Genomic DNA, 19,448 nt, shown 5'->3' on the forward strand with positions numbered 1-19,448 from the left:
ACTGTTCTAGTATTTTCATAAAGTGTTATCATGTCTTTTTGTGTATGTAAAATGTTATAAATGTGTTTTAGCAGTATGAATGATGCGTGAGTGTGGTTTACGGTTAATATGAAGATAATTGTTTAACGAGTTATGTAGTAGGTTTTAGTGTGGGAACATTTCGAAGAAGTATGGATATGAACAAGGGGCATTTTTGTAGAATAGATTTGTAAAGTAAGTTTATGGTAAAGGGGAAGTTAATTCAGGTATAAATAACAATAGTAAATAAATTTATGCATAAGCAAAACTTCAGCGTATTAGATAATTACGTCGGTAAAAATTGCAGTCATTAGATTTACTATTTTGCGATTGGTTATTGATGAAAAGCGTGGATTGACGCTGGAGAATGTTGTTGTGTTAATGGCTGTTGAGTAAACTGACGAATGGTAAAGCAGTATTCTTCGCGCGCCTTTCTCTGCTGGTAGAGAAGACTTACAGTATTCTAGAGAAGAGTGGGAGCCTAGTCATGAAACAGTTCAGACGTGTGTAGCAGTAGTTCCGATGGGAACGATAAGTTGCCGGATCTAGCAGTGTTTCATGCACCAAAAGTGTGGTAAAGTGATGGCATAATTATTCCGATTAGCGTGTATAAATTTCGGAGTATTTAAGTGAATTTTGTGACGAGAAAAGACGTACATTCCACGTGGCGTATTGAGCAGGTCGGTGGCTAAAAACTGTGACTGCATTTGGTACCGACAGACTTAATATTTGGCGAGCATTATCAATCAAAAACAATCAATATTTTTGTACCTATTACGTTTTCGGGAAATGTAACACCATAAACGGGTTAACGTGAGTGAAAGGGATTGTGAGTGACTGTGTTAAGGCTAGCACGGGCTTGGCAGTGATACTTGTTCACCTAAGTTTCAGAATATATTAATTGAGGACAAAATTTCCAACCTTTCATTTCGTGTTTCTCCCGAAACGTAGATTAGTGACTTTAATTGCAGCCTGGTTCACGTCGAAGTACAGTAGGTTTCACTCGGCTTTGCTACTGATGATCACAGGTAGGTGAAGGTCCGGCGTAAAGGGACGAAAAGAACCGCGCCGCCGCACTCCAAGCACTTTATCCAAATGTTAGGGTCTGAACTTCCTTCTGCCATAATGGAAACTTTATCTTTTACTGGAATAAAACAAGAACGTAACTAAAAAATAGAAAGAAATGCGATTAGCATATTTAATATGATGTAATATGCGCTAAAAACTGTTAAGTAAGAGAAACACTGAAGGAATACATCAGTCAGAAATACTTACACGAAAGGTCGCATGGATGACATATGTCATTTAGGCAAAACAAAGTGCAACTGCTCTTACCGAAGGGCAAATTTCAACTGACGCGTGTGGCTACAATGTGTCTCAACGTCTCCTGGCGGCTGGTTCTCATTGTTGCCAAAACAATGAACGGTGGCAATTCGAAGAGCAGTGGATGACTATTGCTAACCACGCGACCACTCGAGCGTTAACCAGAGGTCACTTGCTGTCGGTCGCTTCTGACGCTGATGTAGGATGCAGCATTAGGGAGCATGGCACGTTTACGCCCACTATTCGCGACTGGGGGAGACCCAGAAGGACGAGGACACCTCAACTGGAGGAAGAATTTCTTCCTGCAGTCGATGACAAACTAGTGTCAGCGTAAGACAATAGCTGCAACAAGTAATGCTGACGACGTGACGGAGTGGCGAGTGCTATAGGAGAATGTGCAGTGTCTGTACCACGCAAAGCGTACGCAGGCAGCATCAGCAGCTGATTTTCCTCCGCAGGTACACTTCTGCAAGTTGTTCGTTCAACAGTGTGTCAACGCTCACCTTAGTGCTAATGTATTGTTCACGGATGAGGCTTCGTTTCAGTGAGATGGGATTGTAAAGTCTCGCAATCAGCACGTATCGGTTGTCGAGAATCCTTCCGCAACTGTGCAGTTACGTTATCGGGTACGATTTAAGGTGAACAATTGGGCCGATGTTGTTGGTGATTGTTGTGTAGCGCCTCATGTACTTCCACCCGGGCTCAACGGAGCAACTTCCTGTGCTTTTTTAGAGAACACACCATCTGCTCTGCTAGAACATGTGTCTCTACGAGTGCGACAAACCATGTGCTTCACGCGCGATTGAGTTCCTTCTCATTTCACTGTTAGTGTTCTAAATAACAGATTACGTGACATATGGATAGGGGCAGCAGGACTAGTTCCTTGTCTTCCACGCTCTCCGTGTCCAAACCCTCTAGACTTTTATTTGTGGGGACATCTGAAACCTCTTGTGTACGGAGTCCTGGTACAAGATGCACACAGTTTCCATGCACGTAATGTGAGAGGGTGTGAAACAATACACAGTCCTTGAGGAACACATCAACAGGTCAACAATTCAGTGCGACGGCGGGCTGATACATGTATCCTTGCTAGTGGAGAGCTTTTTGAAAATTTCATATAGAAAAGTATTTCATACTCCGTTGATATATTCTTTTCCTGAGCTTTCCCCGTGGTTAATGCGTTGAAGAGTCGTAGGAACTGAACTGTAAGGCCCAATTCACACAGAAATGCGTGGCAGGGATGTGGCACTGTTTCGCACCACCTCCGTGTTAACAACTGAGACAATTCGCGCAGAGGCTTCGCTTTGTGGTTCGTGCCGCGTCCGTTTGTAACCAGAAATGGCGCACCAAAGAGATGCGTGGCGGAGACGACGGGTGGAGTGCTGTTGTTTTCATTATTTTGAAGTCATTCCCTGTGCTTCAAAAAATTGTTTTATCCAGATGAAGCAAAGCTAGATCCGTGTCTGTAGATAGCTGCTAAGCAAAACGTTTACTTATCTCTTAAAAAGTTAAAAACAGTTGTTTGGGATATGCTCGTGTTTTCCGCCATACAGTATTTCTCCTTCGATTTTGGGGAAACCATTTGGTAAAATAAAGAAGCGAGTTTTCTGAATCTTATAGTAGGATATCACAGCTTGATAGCGAACTGGTTTTATTTTCGTTATTGGTTGTTGTTATTGTGGTAATTTCCAAGTAGCGCATATATTGAAACGTTTGAATTGAAGAAAGTAGTCGCCTTGCCATTTTACTTTTGGTGGGTTCTAGGACACGGTTTGTTGCTTAGGAAATGTGGCTGACAATCGAAATTGCTTTTAACGATGGAAAGAGGGCGACGCCTCATTCCAGTCGTGAGCAAATGAGTGATATATTTGGACGTTCGGCCGGAGCGAGCTACAACGCGCAACATTCACATTATGATCAGGCTGTATGCGACTTTGTGCCTCATGTTTCTGTTTCGTGCGTGGCTTATGAAGTTAGATACAATTACATTTTGAGCTAATATTGTCTTAAGAGCTATTTTCATTATAAAACTACAGGCAGATAATAGCAGATCCTGCGGCAAAGTTAGCGACATGCTGTATACATAAATTTTTCTTGCCTACACCAAGAGTTTCATTCATGAAACGTTCAATAACTGTATTCGTTCACACACTGTCGAGCAAATGAGCGTGTGTTCCAGTGCACAATGAATCAGATACGGGTTTTGCTTTTTATTTAACTGATATATTCTGTGTTCTGGACGTTTCTTGCTTACGTATTTCATGCTCACATATATGGGTTTCCTTGATTCAGGCAGTGTACGTGACATGAAACACCATGTTGCATACTTTTGTAACAGCTATTACACAATTACTCACGCTATCTTTGAAATAAGTAGCAGTATCTTTTCTATTTTCCTGGGCGAACAACGTTGAATTTTTGCAGTTACAACGTTTTGCTAATGAAACACTCTGGTTTTTCTGTGTTACTGCAAACATAGAAACGTTACTTTGAGAAAACACAGTAACAGCTCAAAACATGTAATGTTTACTGCAGTACAAATCTGCAGAATCAGCAGCAGAAGATACGGAAAAATCTGACATTATTTGTTGCACTTGCGCTAAACACGTATCGGCATTATATTTTCTGTCCTTAGTCAATCTCTCTTGCTAGGCAGACATGCAGATCCACTATTCGCTTGGCACTTGCTCACAGAAATTCGGTTTTTTTCAACTGGGATGTACTGTCTGTCGTAACGGGCTGATATTTTGAAGTTGCAAGAGCCATCCCTCGACACGTGTCTGCCGACCACTCGTGCGTGCGAACAGTCTCACCGGCTACAACCACCGCGTTTTGATCTGGCTGTTCTCGCGGCTCGCCAGTTGCCTAAGCGCCGAGCGCGAGTCCTCTCGGTCCGTTGGTACACTCCGTGACAGAAAGAAGTCTTTCGCACGTTTTCCATCATGTCTGGACCGTTTCTTCTGGACTCACCAATGGTCGCAGTGCCACTATCAGAGAGGAAGGGGCACAGCTTGCAGCCAAACAGGCTATCCTGCCGTTGTGGGTGAGGCTTTGCGGAAACATCGCGTAGTAGGTGCCACGCTTCCTTCGAACGTACAGGCTCGTCACGAATCGTCACCGCAAGAGTTCGTAGCCTCGCATTCCACTGACGGACGGGTATTCACCATCATTCACCAGTCGGGAGCACGTTTCCTCCTTACCTTGGAGGTCGTGCATATTCCTGTGGTCGTCCACGACACAGTCTCTTCCGTTTCTACTGTGGATTGTGCCACATAGCAACACTTGGGCTCGCCAGCTTTGTCTCTGTACGCTCGCAACTTGCGTAGTTTCAGTATTCACCAAATCTCAATTGGCGGCATGTTTCCAACACAGATCTCCGACAACGGTCGTTCGTTCACCACTCAGTTTTTCGTGGGTTTGGACATTTTTGGTCGTCTGGGTTTGTCGGTGCAGGACGAGGTACAGGCGGTCTCGATCCCCTCCTCGGATACCCTCCTTGCCCCGTTGCTCAGCAAATACAAAACGTTGTTCTCATCCTCCACACCAGGGGTGAATGGTTTCACCGCACATGTTCAGCTTCTTCCCTCCGCTATCCCTGGTTTTTTAAGGCCCGCACGGTCCCCTCTGCTCTCCGAGACAGGCTCCAGGTGGAACTTCTCCGCTTACAAGGCGAAGGCATCCTTTCTCCCAACGCTCACAGTCGCTGGTCGACGTCTATCGTGTTAGTCGAGAAGCCAAAACATTACATCCACCCACTGAAAAGCGTACTGGCACACCTTTGGAACGCTATACATCAGTGATTTTGCGTGTCATTGGTTCGATAAGCACTTGATGCCTATTCGGAAGGATGTAGCACCACATTCCTACGCACATCACGCAATTCCCGTGAATTTCGGGTCGGTGTGTCGTGGGCGCTGAACTGGCGTCCGATAGCGTCCCAAATGTGTTCCATCTGATGCATAATATATGTGGCAGATTTGGTAGCCAAGACATGAATGTGGGATCCCTGCCATGCTTCTCAAACCTCTGCAGCACGATTCCGGCCTTACCACATGGACAGTAGTTAAGCTGTCAGATACCATCGCCATCGGGGAAGAGGTCAAGCAGGAGGGGATACAGGTGGTCCGCAGTAATCTTCAAGTAGTCCACGTCTATCATGATTACTGCCACAAGTGCCATGGAAGTCCAGCTGAATGTCCCACACAGCATAATACGGCGCCCACCGGATACGTCAGTAGCGTATCGAGAAGCCATTCTGTTGGGTGACGGCGTATCTCGGTGCGGCCAATTACACGGTGTGGCAAGAAACGTCATTCATCCCACGAGGCGACATGTTTCGATTCATTCACGGTCCAGTAGCCACGTTCAGTAATGTGCACTGAACAGCGTGTTGCCTAACGCTTGTGCCTGGATTAGAGCTGTACCCTGTCGTCAGATCTGCCATAGATCGCCGTCTGTGCTGATTTAGAGAGCTGGCAAGCCTCCACTCTCCACGTTATCTGGTGAGCTGTAGAAGTCAACACCGGGTTGCCCGCTCTCGGATCCACAGTCCTTGAACCTTTTCCCATAGATGCTTACGACAGCAGCACGTAAACAGCCGACCAGCTTCTCGATATCCGAGAGTCTCTTTCCCATAGCGATCTGCCCTCAGTCGAATTCACTTCTGTCAGAGGTTTTCCTCCTTTGTGGCGAGTAACATCGCTAGAACGATTCCCACTTCGTCTCTGCTCTGCTGCTATCCTTTCCTAACCACGTCACGCACCCGCAACTTCACCAGGCGACATTCTGCCTCGTGGTGGACAGCAGCCATAATGTTTTCGCTCCTCTGTATACATTCGACTCCTACCTTCTTTATCAGCTGGACGTGAAAATAGCTGAAACAAATGACATTTCGACTTAGTAACTGTTTCTGCCACACTGATTAATTTCAGAACAGGTAACACATCTACACAAGAGGAATTCAGTTGCTAACAAGTGAAGCCCACGACCTTCAGGTCACTTTTAGAAGTCCATCAGGGCAACATAACGTGCAAGTACGAGGGTCACTCCAAAAGAAACGTACGCTATTTTTTTTAAATCCATCTTTTATTCTACATGTTTGAAAGTTTTACAGTGTGTAGATACATCCTTTAGGAACAATATTTTCATTTCTCCACATAATTTCCATCCCTCTCCACTGCCTTACGCCATCTTGGAACCAGCACCTGTATACTCGCACGGTAAAATTCTGGACCAACCTGTTGGAGCCACTGTCTGGCAGCGTGCACAAGGGAGTCATCATCTTCAAACCTTGTTCCACGAAGAGAGTCTTTCAGTTTCCCAAAGACATGATACTCACATGGAGCCAGGTCAGGACCGTAAGGAGGGTGTTTCAGAGTTGTCCATCCGAGTTTTGTGATCGCTCCCATGGTTTTTTGACTGACATGTAGCCGTGCATTGTCGTGCAACTGTAACAACTAAAACGGCTTATGACACTAAATGTAACAGTTGTGTTACTAAATGTGACACTTCTGTTACTCAATGTAACTGGGTTTTCTCTTCTGATGCTGTCAATTGTCAGGATGAGCATTCTAAAGCATTCTGTCAGGGTGAAAATATTAAATAAATTAACTTTTCTCTCTTAACAACATGCGGGCAGGGTGGGTTCTTCCTTGGCTCGGGTATGAGGTCGAATGAAACATCATTTTTACATAAGATAACTTTTATTGAAGACTTGTACAACTGTATTTTAAGGGATGTTCTGGTTCGGAGAGCGGCAGCTGTGTCGTTTGTGAAGTCTTCTGCTGCGGCAGCGGCGGCGGCGGCGGCGGCGGCGGCGTCTGATTACGCGTAGCGGTGTGTATCTCGTGTCGCCGTCTCGCCCAGTTGACTGGAGGCGCGCAGCGCGAGGTGGCCCGTTTAATTATTGCGAGCGAAGTCGTGTATCGGATGGTGATACCTCGGATGTGGCGTCCCAGTGTTTCTCTTCTCTAAGCGGCCGCGTGTGTTCTGCGTCGGCCAGCGGAGCGGTGCGGCGGGAGAAGGCCAGTGTGGCGGACTCGAACAACGGACTCCCGCTTGCCAGTCTTCGGCTGTCAGATCTTCATCACCAGCTCACAGGTGACTACTGATGTGAGGCAGTCTCCTTCCCGTCCTCACGACTGACTCGGGTACGTAAAAATCAGTCTTCAAATACCTTTTAACTTCTGTCTTCTGGCGCCGCGGCTGCTGCTTGCTATTCCATAACAGCGGCGGACTTGGTGCGTCTGTGCATGATGCAGTCTCTTCTCGCATGACGGTCTTCAGCAGCGAAACTGACTGAACACTACTGCTACTCTTCTTTTCTTCCTTCGTCTCTCGTCTTCGTCTCCGTTCCCGTCTCCGTCTTCATCTTAGTCCCCGTCTTCATCTGTCTTCATCTGTCGGGCCCACCACGTCTCGCGTATTTATTCACTTCAGTTCACTGGAGGTGAACGACTTCACGGCCATTGCCTCTTCTGTCACGTTGAAAAGCTTCTCGAAGAATCTTCTTAACGTCGGTCATTGGCTCTTGGAATGTAGGCGAGGGCCTTTGCTCACATGCGACAACTGAGAAACACGTGAGCCGGTCGGGCGATGCCCTGACGGCTGAATCGACTGCGCCCGATTATGTGGAACTTGCTGACTTCACGGTCATTGTCTCTTCTGTTCTGCTGTTCTGCCCGCTGAATGCCAGTATGTAACTCTCTAAACTAAACCAAGTTTTCCATTTATATTCTAATTTCTAGTTCACTTTGATTTCACTAATTTATTTACTTAAGTACCACTCAACACAACAGCAAAACATCCTGCTTTTGCCGATGTGGTCGAACACAACTCAGTCGAGCTTGAAGTTTCTTCAGTGTCATCACATATGCATCAGGATTTATGGTGGCCCCACTTGGCACGATGTCCACAAGCAAGAGTTCTTCGGAAAGCACCGTAGCCATAACTTTTCCAGCAGAAGGTGTGGTTTTGAATTTTTTTCTTGGGTGAATTTGCATGATGCCACTCCATTGATTGCCTCTTCGTGTCTGGTGAAAAATAATGGAGCCATGTTTCATCACCTGTCACAATTCTTCCGAGAAATTCATCTCTACTATTCTCGTACTGTTCCAAAATTTCGCTGCATACCGTTTTTCTTGTTTCTATGTGAGCCACTGTCAACATCCTGGGAGCCCACCTGGCACAAACCTTTTTTAACGCCAACACTTTCAGTGTTCTGCAAACACCTCCTTCCCCTATCCCAACGTAACGTGACAATTCGTTCACTGTGATGCGTCTGTCAGCAGTCACCAATTCGTTAACTCTCTGCACATTGTCTGGAGTGTGTGCAGTACGAGGCCTGCCGCTGCGAGGACAATCCTCAATATTGCCGTGCCCGCTTTCATCACGTAACCTGCTTGCCCACCGACTAACTGTACTGCGATCGACAGCAGCATCTCCATACACCTTTTTCAACCTCTTGTGGATGTTTCCCACTGTCTCGTTTTCACAGCACTGGAATTCTATGACAGCACGTTGCTTCTGACGAACGTCAAGTGTAGCAGCCACCTTGAAGACATGCTGTGATGGCGCCACTCACGGGAACAGGTTGAACTAAGTTTGAAAACAAGTGGGAAGGATGTATCTACACACTGTAAAACTTTCACACATGCAGAATGAAAACCGTATTTAAAAAAAAATAGTGTGCATTTCTTTGGGAGTGACCCTCGTACTATGGCATACTACCTAGGCAATTTGGAGAAAATCGCAAGAGAAGTTTCACGCTTCATTAACCCGTCCTGAAAATTAGATGACGGTGGTTGTCTGGTTAGCTTTCAGGCTCCGTAATCGGTGGATCGTTGGACAGAGCCCCACTCTTCATTTTTTTTAAGTTACCGGTATATTTTTTTTCAACACTAGTCATATTATTTCGTACATATTACATGTGAAAGGTAATATGACGAAAAGACACGTGCATTTGCATGAACGTTTCTTGAATTTCCATTGATATTTCGCTGTTTGCTAACTTTTATTATTACAACAAATATTCTGGGGCTTTTATTTCTACAGGCAAATTAAAAACTTTATCGAGGGTTTTCAGACCTGTTCATTTTTTACTAACAACGAACGACAAATTGATTTTCATGAATATGCTGTTAAAATACATCCAGTCATACATCGACAGTTTTCGGCACCGATATTTACGAAAATATTGCGTTACCCATGGTTTGCATCCAAATTGTCGGAAGAGAGAGTCTTTTTAAAATATCGACGCCAGAAGATTTCTTGTGCATGCGTGAAAGTTGCATTAATTATATGTGCCAGATACCGTTTTCCGTGTCTATGTTAAAAATATATTCTGCAAATTCTGTATGGAGCACATCGGACAATTAATCGTACATTACCCCCATATTCTGGCATATTGTAACTCATTGTATTATTGGATAAAGCTCTGTATTTTTCGACATCTGACTCGGGCTTTCCAAACCTGTCCCTCGTCCTTGAAACCTGTGTCTTCAGATCGAAGCGTCCAGCGTGCGAAGCAGCTTCGGTACCTTACCCGACTGCAGGTATATGGGATTTCGGAAATCACGAAACGCATACATTTTCAAGATAGCATTATGCGTTTGGTCGTTTAATTCTACATAATTATAATAGTTTTTGTGCCAATATAAATTAGAAAACACCAAAATAACATTAGAAATTCAGTAAAAGTTCATGCAAATATACTTGTCTTTTCGTCACATTTCCTTGCAATATGTATGAAATAATATGACTACTGTTTAAAAAATACAAATTAAGAAAACCATGAGCGGGGTTCGGGCCACTGACTAACCGATGACGGAGCTTGAACGCAAACCACATGACCACCGTCATATCATGTTCAGGATGGCAGCGGACAGGGACATCACTGACGCATAAGCCGTCTCTTGCAGTTTTCTCGGAATTGTCTAAGTAGTACGCCTTACTATTTACACATTACGTTGTCCTAATGCACTACTAAAAGTATACAAACTTTGAAACACATCCATGTTACGAATGTCGTGGCTGCGGCGGCTCGCGGTTTAATTTCTCGTGTCTATTCGTCGTTGTTACTGTTCAGACTGCAAATTAAAATTCACCTACGTCAGAACGGCGTCTGCTCAGTGTCCCTTCACTCGGCAACATAGATACTTACAAGATGATGTAAAAGTAGCGTTGATAAAAAACACCACCTAATATCTACAATTACTGAGGCCGCGCAACTCTAGTTACGAAAGAAAGTTCAATAGAAATACTATCATCCAATTTTATCGGGCAGTAAGAAAATGAATTGGCTTCTGGAAAATAATGTCCGAAATTTCCATACAATAATGTTTATTTTGTCCTTGATAACCAAAGAAAAGGTACTATTCAGTCCACATTTAAACTACTGGCTATTTCCTTCCAGTTCACGATTCATACACACATTCCACACACACAGCAGCCAGAAATCTGTCCAAACCCGTCCCAAATTAAACAACGTTTCCACAGTCATTAATTTCACCACTAATAAGAGTTATTACATTCGGTCCTTCTTGTGGATTTCTAAGAAAAAAACTGCTCGACAAAAATGCTCGGTAGTTGAATACTGAAACACGCCACGCAGACTCTATGAAGACCAATATTTCACACGCGAATATCTGTCCAACAGATTTAGTCAAAACCTCTGAAATTTCGCCAAGCAATCCTCAACAACAACTGCTATCGACTTAGTTCACCAATAACTCAAACACTAAGTAATTCTTCATCTTACACATTATTTATACTGGCACCAGTAACATGACCGTCCACGTCCATCTTCCAGCCTCGCTCCCAGTGTAACTATCAGGTAACGAGCGGTAACCGTCTCAACTCTGACTGGCTGACCATATTGACTGCCAATCAGAATACTCGCTGGTGATCATACTTGGGCCATAACTGGTCTGCACCAATTGTTATAAACAGACGCATTTGCGTCAATCTGACATACAAATATTATAGTAATGTTTAATAAACGAAAACGAAAAGACAGTAATTCCGGAAATATTCTTTAGATAAAGATTTTACTCCAGCTGACTTTCTGTCTGCTCTGTTACAATAGCAATCACACCTAGACATGAACGTCGTCAGCAAAGGGGATAAATCCCCAGGATCATTTTCTCACAACAGGCTTGTGTAACTCTTGCACGTTACTGAAGACAGTATACAGGGTGTTACAGAAAGGTACGGCCAAACTTTCAGGAAACATTCCTCACACACAAATAAAGAAAAGATGTTATGTGGACATGTGTCCGGAAACGCTTACTTTCCATGTTAAAGCTCATTTTAGTTTCATTCCAACGTGATCAAATTGTAAATTTTCACAATCAACATGTGTGGGCTGACGAGAATCCGCGCGCAATTGTGCAATCACGTCACCAAAAGAGATTTTCTGTGAACGATTGGGCAGGCATTGTTGGTGATGTCTTGATTGGGCACCATGTTATTCCACCTACGCTCAATGGAGCACGTTATCATGATTTCATACGGGATACTCTACCTGTGCTGCTAGAACATGTGCCTTTACAAGTACGACACAACATGTGGTTCATGCACAATGGAGCTCCTGCACATTTCAGTCGAAGTGTTCGTACGCTTCTCAACAACAGATTCGGTGACCGATGGATTGGTAGAGGCGGACCAATTCCATGGTCTCCACGCTCTCCTGACCTCAACCCTCTTGACTTTCATTTATGGGGGCATTTGAAAGCTCTTGTCTACGCAACCCCGGTACCAAATGTAGAGACTCTTCGTGCTCGTATTGTGGACGGCTGTGATACAATACGCCATTCTCCAGGGCTGCATCAGAGCGTCAGGGATTCCATGCGACGGAGGGTGGGTGCATGTATCCTCGCTAACGGAGAACATTTTGAACATTTCCTGTAACAAAGTGTTTGAAGTCACGCTGGTACGTTCTGTTGCTGTGTGTTTCCATTCCATGATTAATGTGATTTGAAGATAAGTAATAAAATGAGCTCTAACATTGAAAGTAAGCGTTTCCGGACACATGTCCACATAACATATTTTCTTTCTTTGTGTGTGAGGAATGTTTCCTGAAAGTTTGGCCGTACCTTTTCGTAACACCCTGTATAATGCAATATTGAAGTTTGACGAATGTCCCACATACACCCTCTCATTTACTCACAGGCTCACATAGCTCATAACAAAATAAATATTGATTTTAATAGTGCTTCCTGAAGTTATTCTAGATTTCATACTACGAAAATTGTAAAGTATTTGAAATTTTAAAATTAAATTTCAATTAAATAATTCTATAGCCTGATACTTCAGGTGAGTATTTCAATTGACAACCAAAAACAAGTCATAAATGTTCCCAGGTGAATTTTCTTTGTTAAGTATAGTTTTTCTAACTTTAAAATAAATTTTCCTGTCTCCGAAAATATGCCCGCTAGAAAGCTGAGATTTTCACACCACCTTTCTATTAATAACAAAGTGCAGTGTATATGAATCTTCCTGGCAGATTAAAACTGTGTGCCGGACCGAGACTCGAACTCGGGACCTTTGCCTTTCGCGGGCAAGTGCTCTACCAACCGAGCTACCCAACACTTGCACTTGCCCGCGAAGGGCAAAGGTCCCGAGTTCGAGTCTCGGTCCGGCACACAGTTTTAATCTGCCAGGAAGTTTCATATCAGCACACACTCAGCTGTAGAGTGAAAATTTCATTCTAGAAACATCCCCCAGGCTGTGGCTAAGTCATGTCTCCGCAATATCCTTTCTTTCAGGAGTGCTAGTTCTGCAAGGTCCGCAGGAGAGCTTCTGTAAAGTTTGGAAGGTAGGAGACGAGGAACTGGCGGAAGTAAAGCTGTGAGGACGGGCCGTGAGTCGTGCTTGGGTAGCTCAATTGGTAGAGCACTTGCCCGCGAAAGGCAAAGGTCCCGAGTTCGAGTCTCGGTCCGGCACACAGTTTTAATCTGCCAGGAAGTTTCATATTAGCGCACACTCCGCTGTGGAGTGAAAATTTCATTCTAGATGCAGTATACATATTTTGAAAACGATTACACAAAAACTACTATCCTTTATTTAGATTATTATAGGTGGTGAATGTATGCGTTCAGTAAGAGATATTGAAATTAGCTTTCACACGGTAGGCACGTGTGTCTCCTGGGTAGGCCGCTAGATGTCAACCCCCGAAGTTATGTACAGCAAGCTATCCTGAAACAAACGTTCGTTCGGAACAACTTGCCACGCTACCTACAGTGGCCTGCCCTTGTATCTTTAAATGCAGATTAAGTGCAATGTAAAAGCCAGTCTTGTAAATGGTCAGTCTATTAGCCATAATTTCCTTGATATTATATGTAATATTTATAAGCCAGCTGACTTACAAATACATCGCAGATGTGACTGACGTTACGTGTCAAGAAATAAACCAAAACTCCTGAAAACTGACGGCAACAGCCCGCAAACGAAATAACAGTTTCAATGTGAATAACATTCTCACTACAATCGCAAAAGAACAAGTGTCCCTAGCTGAGCAATTTCTTCTCGTTTGCAGTTGAGGGCTTTCGTAAAAAATTTGTTGTTGTGGAACCATACATACTGCTATGGTGTCTCTCTCGCAAGTAAATTCAAAATGGTTCAAATGGCTCTGAGCACTATGGGACTTAACTTCTGTGGTCATCAGTCCCCTAGAACTTAGAACTACTTAAACCTAACTAACCTAAGGACATCACACACATCCATGCCCGAGGCAGGATTCGAACCTGCGACCGTAGCGGTCACGCGGTTCCAGACTGAAGCGCCTTTAACCGCACGGCCACACCGGCCGGCCGCAAGTAAATTATCGAAACGTCACAGGAACATCTTTGAAGTGAAGTCTGTGTTATTTGATACCGAAGACTGAAAGCACATGATGACGTTTTCTCGTGTTTCAGGCTTGGAGCTGACTGACATCAAGCACCGCACTGCGATCAACTGCTACGCATCCTGCAGCATGGCCGCTGGAGTGATGCTCGCTGGTCTGGTGTCTTGGGCGCTGCCCAATTGGAACTACTCCCTCTCGTTTGCCGCCCTCAGTTGTTTTGCGCTGTTCTTCTTCTTCAGGTAATGCACGCAAAATAAACGATACATGAGGATGTGTAAAGATACAATGAATATTAAAATTTTATGTTTTTGACCTAAATGAGCAACGGACGACGAATATATACAGGTTGTGTTTAGTCAGCTTGTCTTGTCTACGAGCCGAGCCGAAGTTCGCCAGGAGATAATTTTTACGAGTGAAGTGTGTAGGGACGTGTGATGCGAAGCACGTAGCGAGATACGTGGAGCATTCGAGCGTCTCGTATCACTGTACAATGGAGTGGTCCATTGTTGCGGTTGTGTCGTGGAATATTGTTCACAATTAATCATGTGCAGGGGTCGAAGATCTGTTGGTGTTGGGTATTCCCAGGCTGCTGTTGCGTACGTCATCAGCCATGTAATGAGAGTTATATACAAGTACAGGGCTATTACAAATGATTGAAGCGATTTCATAAATTCACTGTAGCTCCATTCATTGACATATGGTCACGACACACTACAGATACGTAGAAAAACTCATAAAGCTTTGTTCGGCTGAAGCCGCACTTCAGCTTTCTGCCGCCAGAGCGCTCGAGAGCGCAGTGAGACAAAATGGCGACAGGGGCCGAGAAAGCGTACGTCGTGCTTGAAATGCACTCACATCAGGCAGTCATAACAGTGCAACGACACTTCAGGACGAAGTTCAACAAAGATCCACCAACTGATAACTCCATTCGGCGATGGTATGCGCAGTTTTAAGCTTCTGGATGCCTCTGTAAGAGGAAATCAATGGGTCGGCCTGCAGTGAGCGAAGAAACGGTTGAACGCGTGCGGGCAAGTTTCACGCGTAGCCCGCAGAAGTCGACGAATAAAGCCAGCAGGGAGCTAAACGTACCACAGCCGACGGTTTGGAAAATCTTACGGAAAAGGCTAAAGCAGAAGCCTTACCGTTTACAATTGCTACAAGCCCTGACACCCGATGACAAAGTCAAACGCTTTGAATTTTCGGCGCGGTTGCAACAGCTCGTGGAAGAGGATGTGTTCAGTGCGAAACTTGTTTTCAGTGATGAAGCAACATTTTTTCTTAATGGTGAAGTGAACAGACACAATGTGCGAATCTGGGCGGTAGAGAATCCTCACGCATTCGTGCAGCAAATTCGCAATTCACCAAAAGTTAACGTGTTTAAAGTTTACGGCCCCTTTTTCTTCTGCAAAAACAACGTTACAGGACACATGTATGTGGACATGCTGGAAAATTGGCTCATGCCACAACTGGAGACCGACAGCGCCGACTTCATCTTTCAACAGGATGGTGCTCCACCGCACTTCCATCATGATGTTCGGCATTATTAAACAGGAGATTGGAAAACCGATGGATCGGTCATGGTGGAGATCATGATCAGCAGTTCGTGTCATGGCCTCCACGCTCTCCCGACTTAACCCCATGCGATTTCTTTCTGTGGGGTTATGTGAAAGATTCAGTGTTTAAACCTCCTCTACCAAGAAACGTGCCAGAACTGCGAGCTCGCATCAACGATGCTTTCGAACTCATTGATGGGGACATGCTGCGCCGAGTGTGAGAGGAGCTTGATTATCGGCTTGATGTCTGCCGAATCACTAAAGGGGCACATATCGAACATTTGTGAATGCCTAAAAAAACTTTTTGAATTTTTGTATGTGTGTGCAAAGCATTGTGAAAATATCTCAAATAATATAGTTATTGTAAAGCTGTGAAATCGCTTCAATCATTTGTAATAACCCTGTACTAGCCACACCCCTATTCAATGTACTTTGGATGTTGAGCATTGTGTAGAATTAGAAAAGTCTGACTTAAGCTCTGGTTTCAGTCTCCCGCTCCCGCAGTGTAACTAGACTAGACGCCGAAGCAGCTAATTCTTACAGAGAAATACGGGATGTCCAGAAAAGGACTCCCTGATTTCAAAATTAAATATTTCGAAAACAAAGATCGATAGAGGAATGCAGTAAACGGTATGTTTATTGTGAAAGCTGTAAGAAGTTTGTACAACAGTTTGAAATAATAGTTACAAAAGCTGCTAACAGATGGTGCTGTAATCGCCATACGTAATGAATAGTATAAATAGTGATCCGAAGCCCAGAGTGATCAGTTCCACTATTCAAACGTGAAAGGAGGCTAGCGTACCGAAGGAAGAGATTAAAACCATGTACTCCATTGAACAACGCGTTTTTCTGGTGCTAGAGTACCACAGGTTAGAAGAGCGTCCTACGGCAACAAGGCGACGTTTTCAAGCACGATTTAATGTTCCAAAAGGACCCGATGCGAAAACCATCCGTACGCTCTTCGCAAAATTTCAACGAACAGGCAGCGTAGCTGATGATCTAGTGGGGCATGTTGGCCGCAAGCAAACCGCAGTTACGCCTGAAAATATCGCCACAGTTTCTGGAATTATTCAGCGAAATCCAATGTCATCCGTCCGTAGAATTGCATCTGAGACTGGTTTGAAGCGTTCCAGCACGCAGAAAATACTGAGAAAGAGCCTCCACATGTTTCCATTCAAAATTCAAACGCACCAGGCCATACCCGTACGAGCTGTGCAACAAAGGGTTGCCTTTGCTAATCAGATGCTCACAATGATTGATAGTGAAGGATTTGATGTTGACTGCATCTGGTTTACAGATGAAGCACACTTCCACCTGAATGGATTCGTGAATAAGCAGAACTGGCGATTTTGGGGTTCCGAAAAGCCATATTGGTGTGAAGCGAAACCCCCGTATTCTCCTAAAGTTACTGTGTGGGCTGCAGTATGCAGCAGATGCATTATTGGCCCTTTTTTCATTCGAGAAACGGTCACTGGTGCACGTTACGTTGCAATTTTGGAACAATTTGTCGCCACACAGCAAGCGTTAGAGGATCGACCAGGTACTGAATGGTTTATGCAAGATGGAGCCCGACCACATCGGACCGGACAAGTGTTTCGTTTTCTTGAGGAATACTTCGGGAATCGAGTCATTGCTTTGGAATATCCCAAATTTACTGGTTCAGGCATGGATTGGCCTCCATATTCGCCGGATTTGACTCCCTGTGACTTTTTTTTTGTGGGGCACAGTGAAAGACATGGTCTACCCGAAGCATCCCGCCACGCTGGACGAGCTTGAATCGGCGATCTCTGTGGCATGTGAATCCATTTCGGTTGAGACACTACGAAATGTGATGGCGAATTTCATTCTTCGTTTCCGCCACCTCTGTAGTGCCAATGGTGAACATTATGAAAACATTCTGATGTGATTGTTTGCAAAGATTGTTTTCGTACGATTATTTCACTTATGTATGCTGATATGAGCTGTACAGCGTACAGCGCCATCTGTTAGCAGCTTTTGTAACTATTATTTCAAACTGCTGTATAAACTTCTTACAGCTTTCACAATAAACACACCGTTTACTGCATTCCTCTATCGATCCTTGTTTTCGAGATATTTAATTTTGAAATCAGGGAGCATTTTTCTGGACACCCTGTATGTGTCTAACGTAATTTATCTACACTGTCTGTGCTTGTGCAGAGGGGAGGATTGGAGGGGGGGGGGGGAAGGGGAAAGGATCTGCTTATGAATATAATTAACTTGCACTTACTAAACTCATCATTTCTCCAGCCAAAGCCTGAGAGTTTTCAATGCTGTCTGTAGGCTGAGATGATGTTTGGTAATGTCTAGTACTGTGCCAGGATAGTTACGTCATCGGTGTGTATGGCTACCATCACGTGGTCGTGGAGGCTTAACACGTGGGATTCCAGTATATTTCGTCGAGGTGCTCCCCCCCTGTTTACCATGCAGTATTGACTGTTTACCTCGAATCTCTGGAAACTTCTGTCAGCGAGGCATGAGTGCATGACACCTATGAAACCGAGCGGAATTCTAACGCCGTTCAATTTGCATATGAAGCTGTTTGCCAAATACATTCGGCGGTCTAGGAAAACAATGCTTCTAGTCCTTCTTTTGTCGTTGTCGTGTGTTATGCGTACTACTACACGGAGAAATTGTGTTGTGGCGTGGTGATTCTGGAATTGGAATTCCGCTGGGCTCAGTACTTCATTGTTGATGCAGTGCCATGTGAGGCGCTCCTGAATTATTTACTCAACAACACTGCTGGAAGGGCTCAACTGGATGATGAGTGAGTAATTTTGTGGGAGAGAGTTGTATTTTCCTGCTTTCCTGAACATCAGGACCTTGGCCACATTCCAGTGCGCAAGGAAACTGTAATGTTTGAGGACAGCATTCTTGATGTTTGTAAAATATTCTAATCATACGTGAATGAGCTGGGTTATGAATGCCATCTGGACCAATTTCTTTCCTGGGATAGGTTACTTGATTATTAACAGGATACGCTTCGTTTTACGTGACTGTATGCTGGTTAGTTGTAAACATCATGTCTCTTGCAGATACATTTGGTTACATAGCCGTATATAGAGTGTGTATAATATCTCTTTGTTAGCGGTTGCTTGCCGAAAATATTTGTTATTCGAATTCAAACAGTTTCGCAATATGTACGGCGATGTATCATAAGTCACAGCTGCAAAATACTAACGCAAATTCTTTACAGACGAATGGAAAAACTGATAGAAGCCGACCTCGGGGAAGATCGGTTTGGATTCCGTAGAAATGCTGGAACACGTGGGGCAATACTGACCCTACGACTTATCTTAGAAAATAGATTAAGAAAAGGCACACCTACGTTTCTAGCATTTGTAGACTTAGAGAAAGCTTTTGACAATGTTGATTGGAATACTCTCTTTCAAATTCTGAAGGTGGAAGGGATAAATACAGGGAGCGAAAGGCTATTTACAATTTGTACAGAAAGCAGATGGCAGACTCGAGGGGTATGAAAGGGAAGCAGTGGTTGGGAAGGGAGTGAGACAGGGTTGTAGGCTATCCCCGATGTTATTCAATCTGTATATTGAGCGAGCAGTAAAGGAAACAAAAGAAAAGTTCGGAGTAGGTATAAAAATCCATAGAAAATAAATAAAAACTTTGAGGTTCGCCGATCATATTGTAATTGTGTCAGAGACAGCAAAGGACTTGGAAGAGCAGTTGAACGG

The 19,448-nt window shown here is 44.2% G+C and overlaps 2 protein-coding genes across 5 annotated transcripts in view; one reads left to right on the forward strand and one right to left on the reverse strand.

The window, feature by feature from the left end:
• The window catches only part of LOC126473439 (solute carrier family 22 member 7-like), a 555,641-nt gene that overhangs the window by 488,861 nt on the left and 47,332 nt on the right, over positions 1 to 19,448 (forward strand). For all 3 annotated transcript variants that reach the window (XM_050100485.1, XM_050100484.1, XM_050100486.1), the window contains exon 5: positions 14,256 to 14,424. In XM_050100485.1, coding sequence (XP_049956442.1) covers positions 14,256 to 14,424 — 169 coding nt within the window. The remainder of the gene's footprint in view (positions 1 to 14,255; positions 14,425 to 19,448) is intronic.
• The window catches only part of LOC126473441 (solute carrier family 22 member 21-like), a 401,751-nt gene that overhangs the window by 233,120 nt on the left and 149,183 nt on the right, over positions 1 to 19,448 (reverse strand). The gene's annotated exons all lie outside the window — the stretch shown is intronic.

Source organism: Schistocerca serialis, chromosome 4 (genome assembly GCF_023864345.2).
Source record: "Schistocerca serialis cubense isolate TAMUIC-IGC-003099 chromosome 4, iqSchSeri2.2, whole genome shotgun sequence".
Classification (NCBI taxonomy): domain Eukaryota; kingdom Metazoa; phylum Arthropoda; class Insecta; order Orthoptera; family Acrididae; genus Schistocerca; species Schistocerca serialis.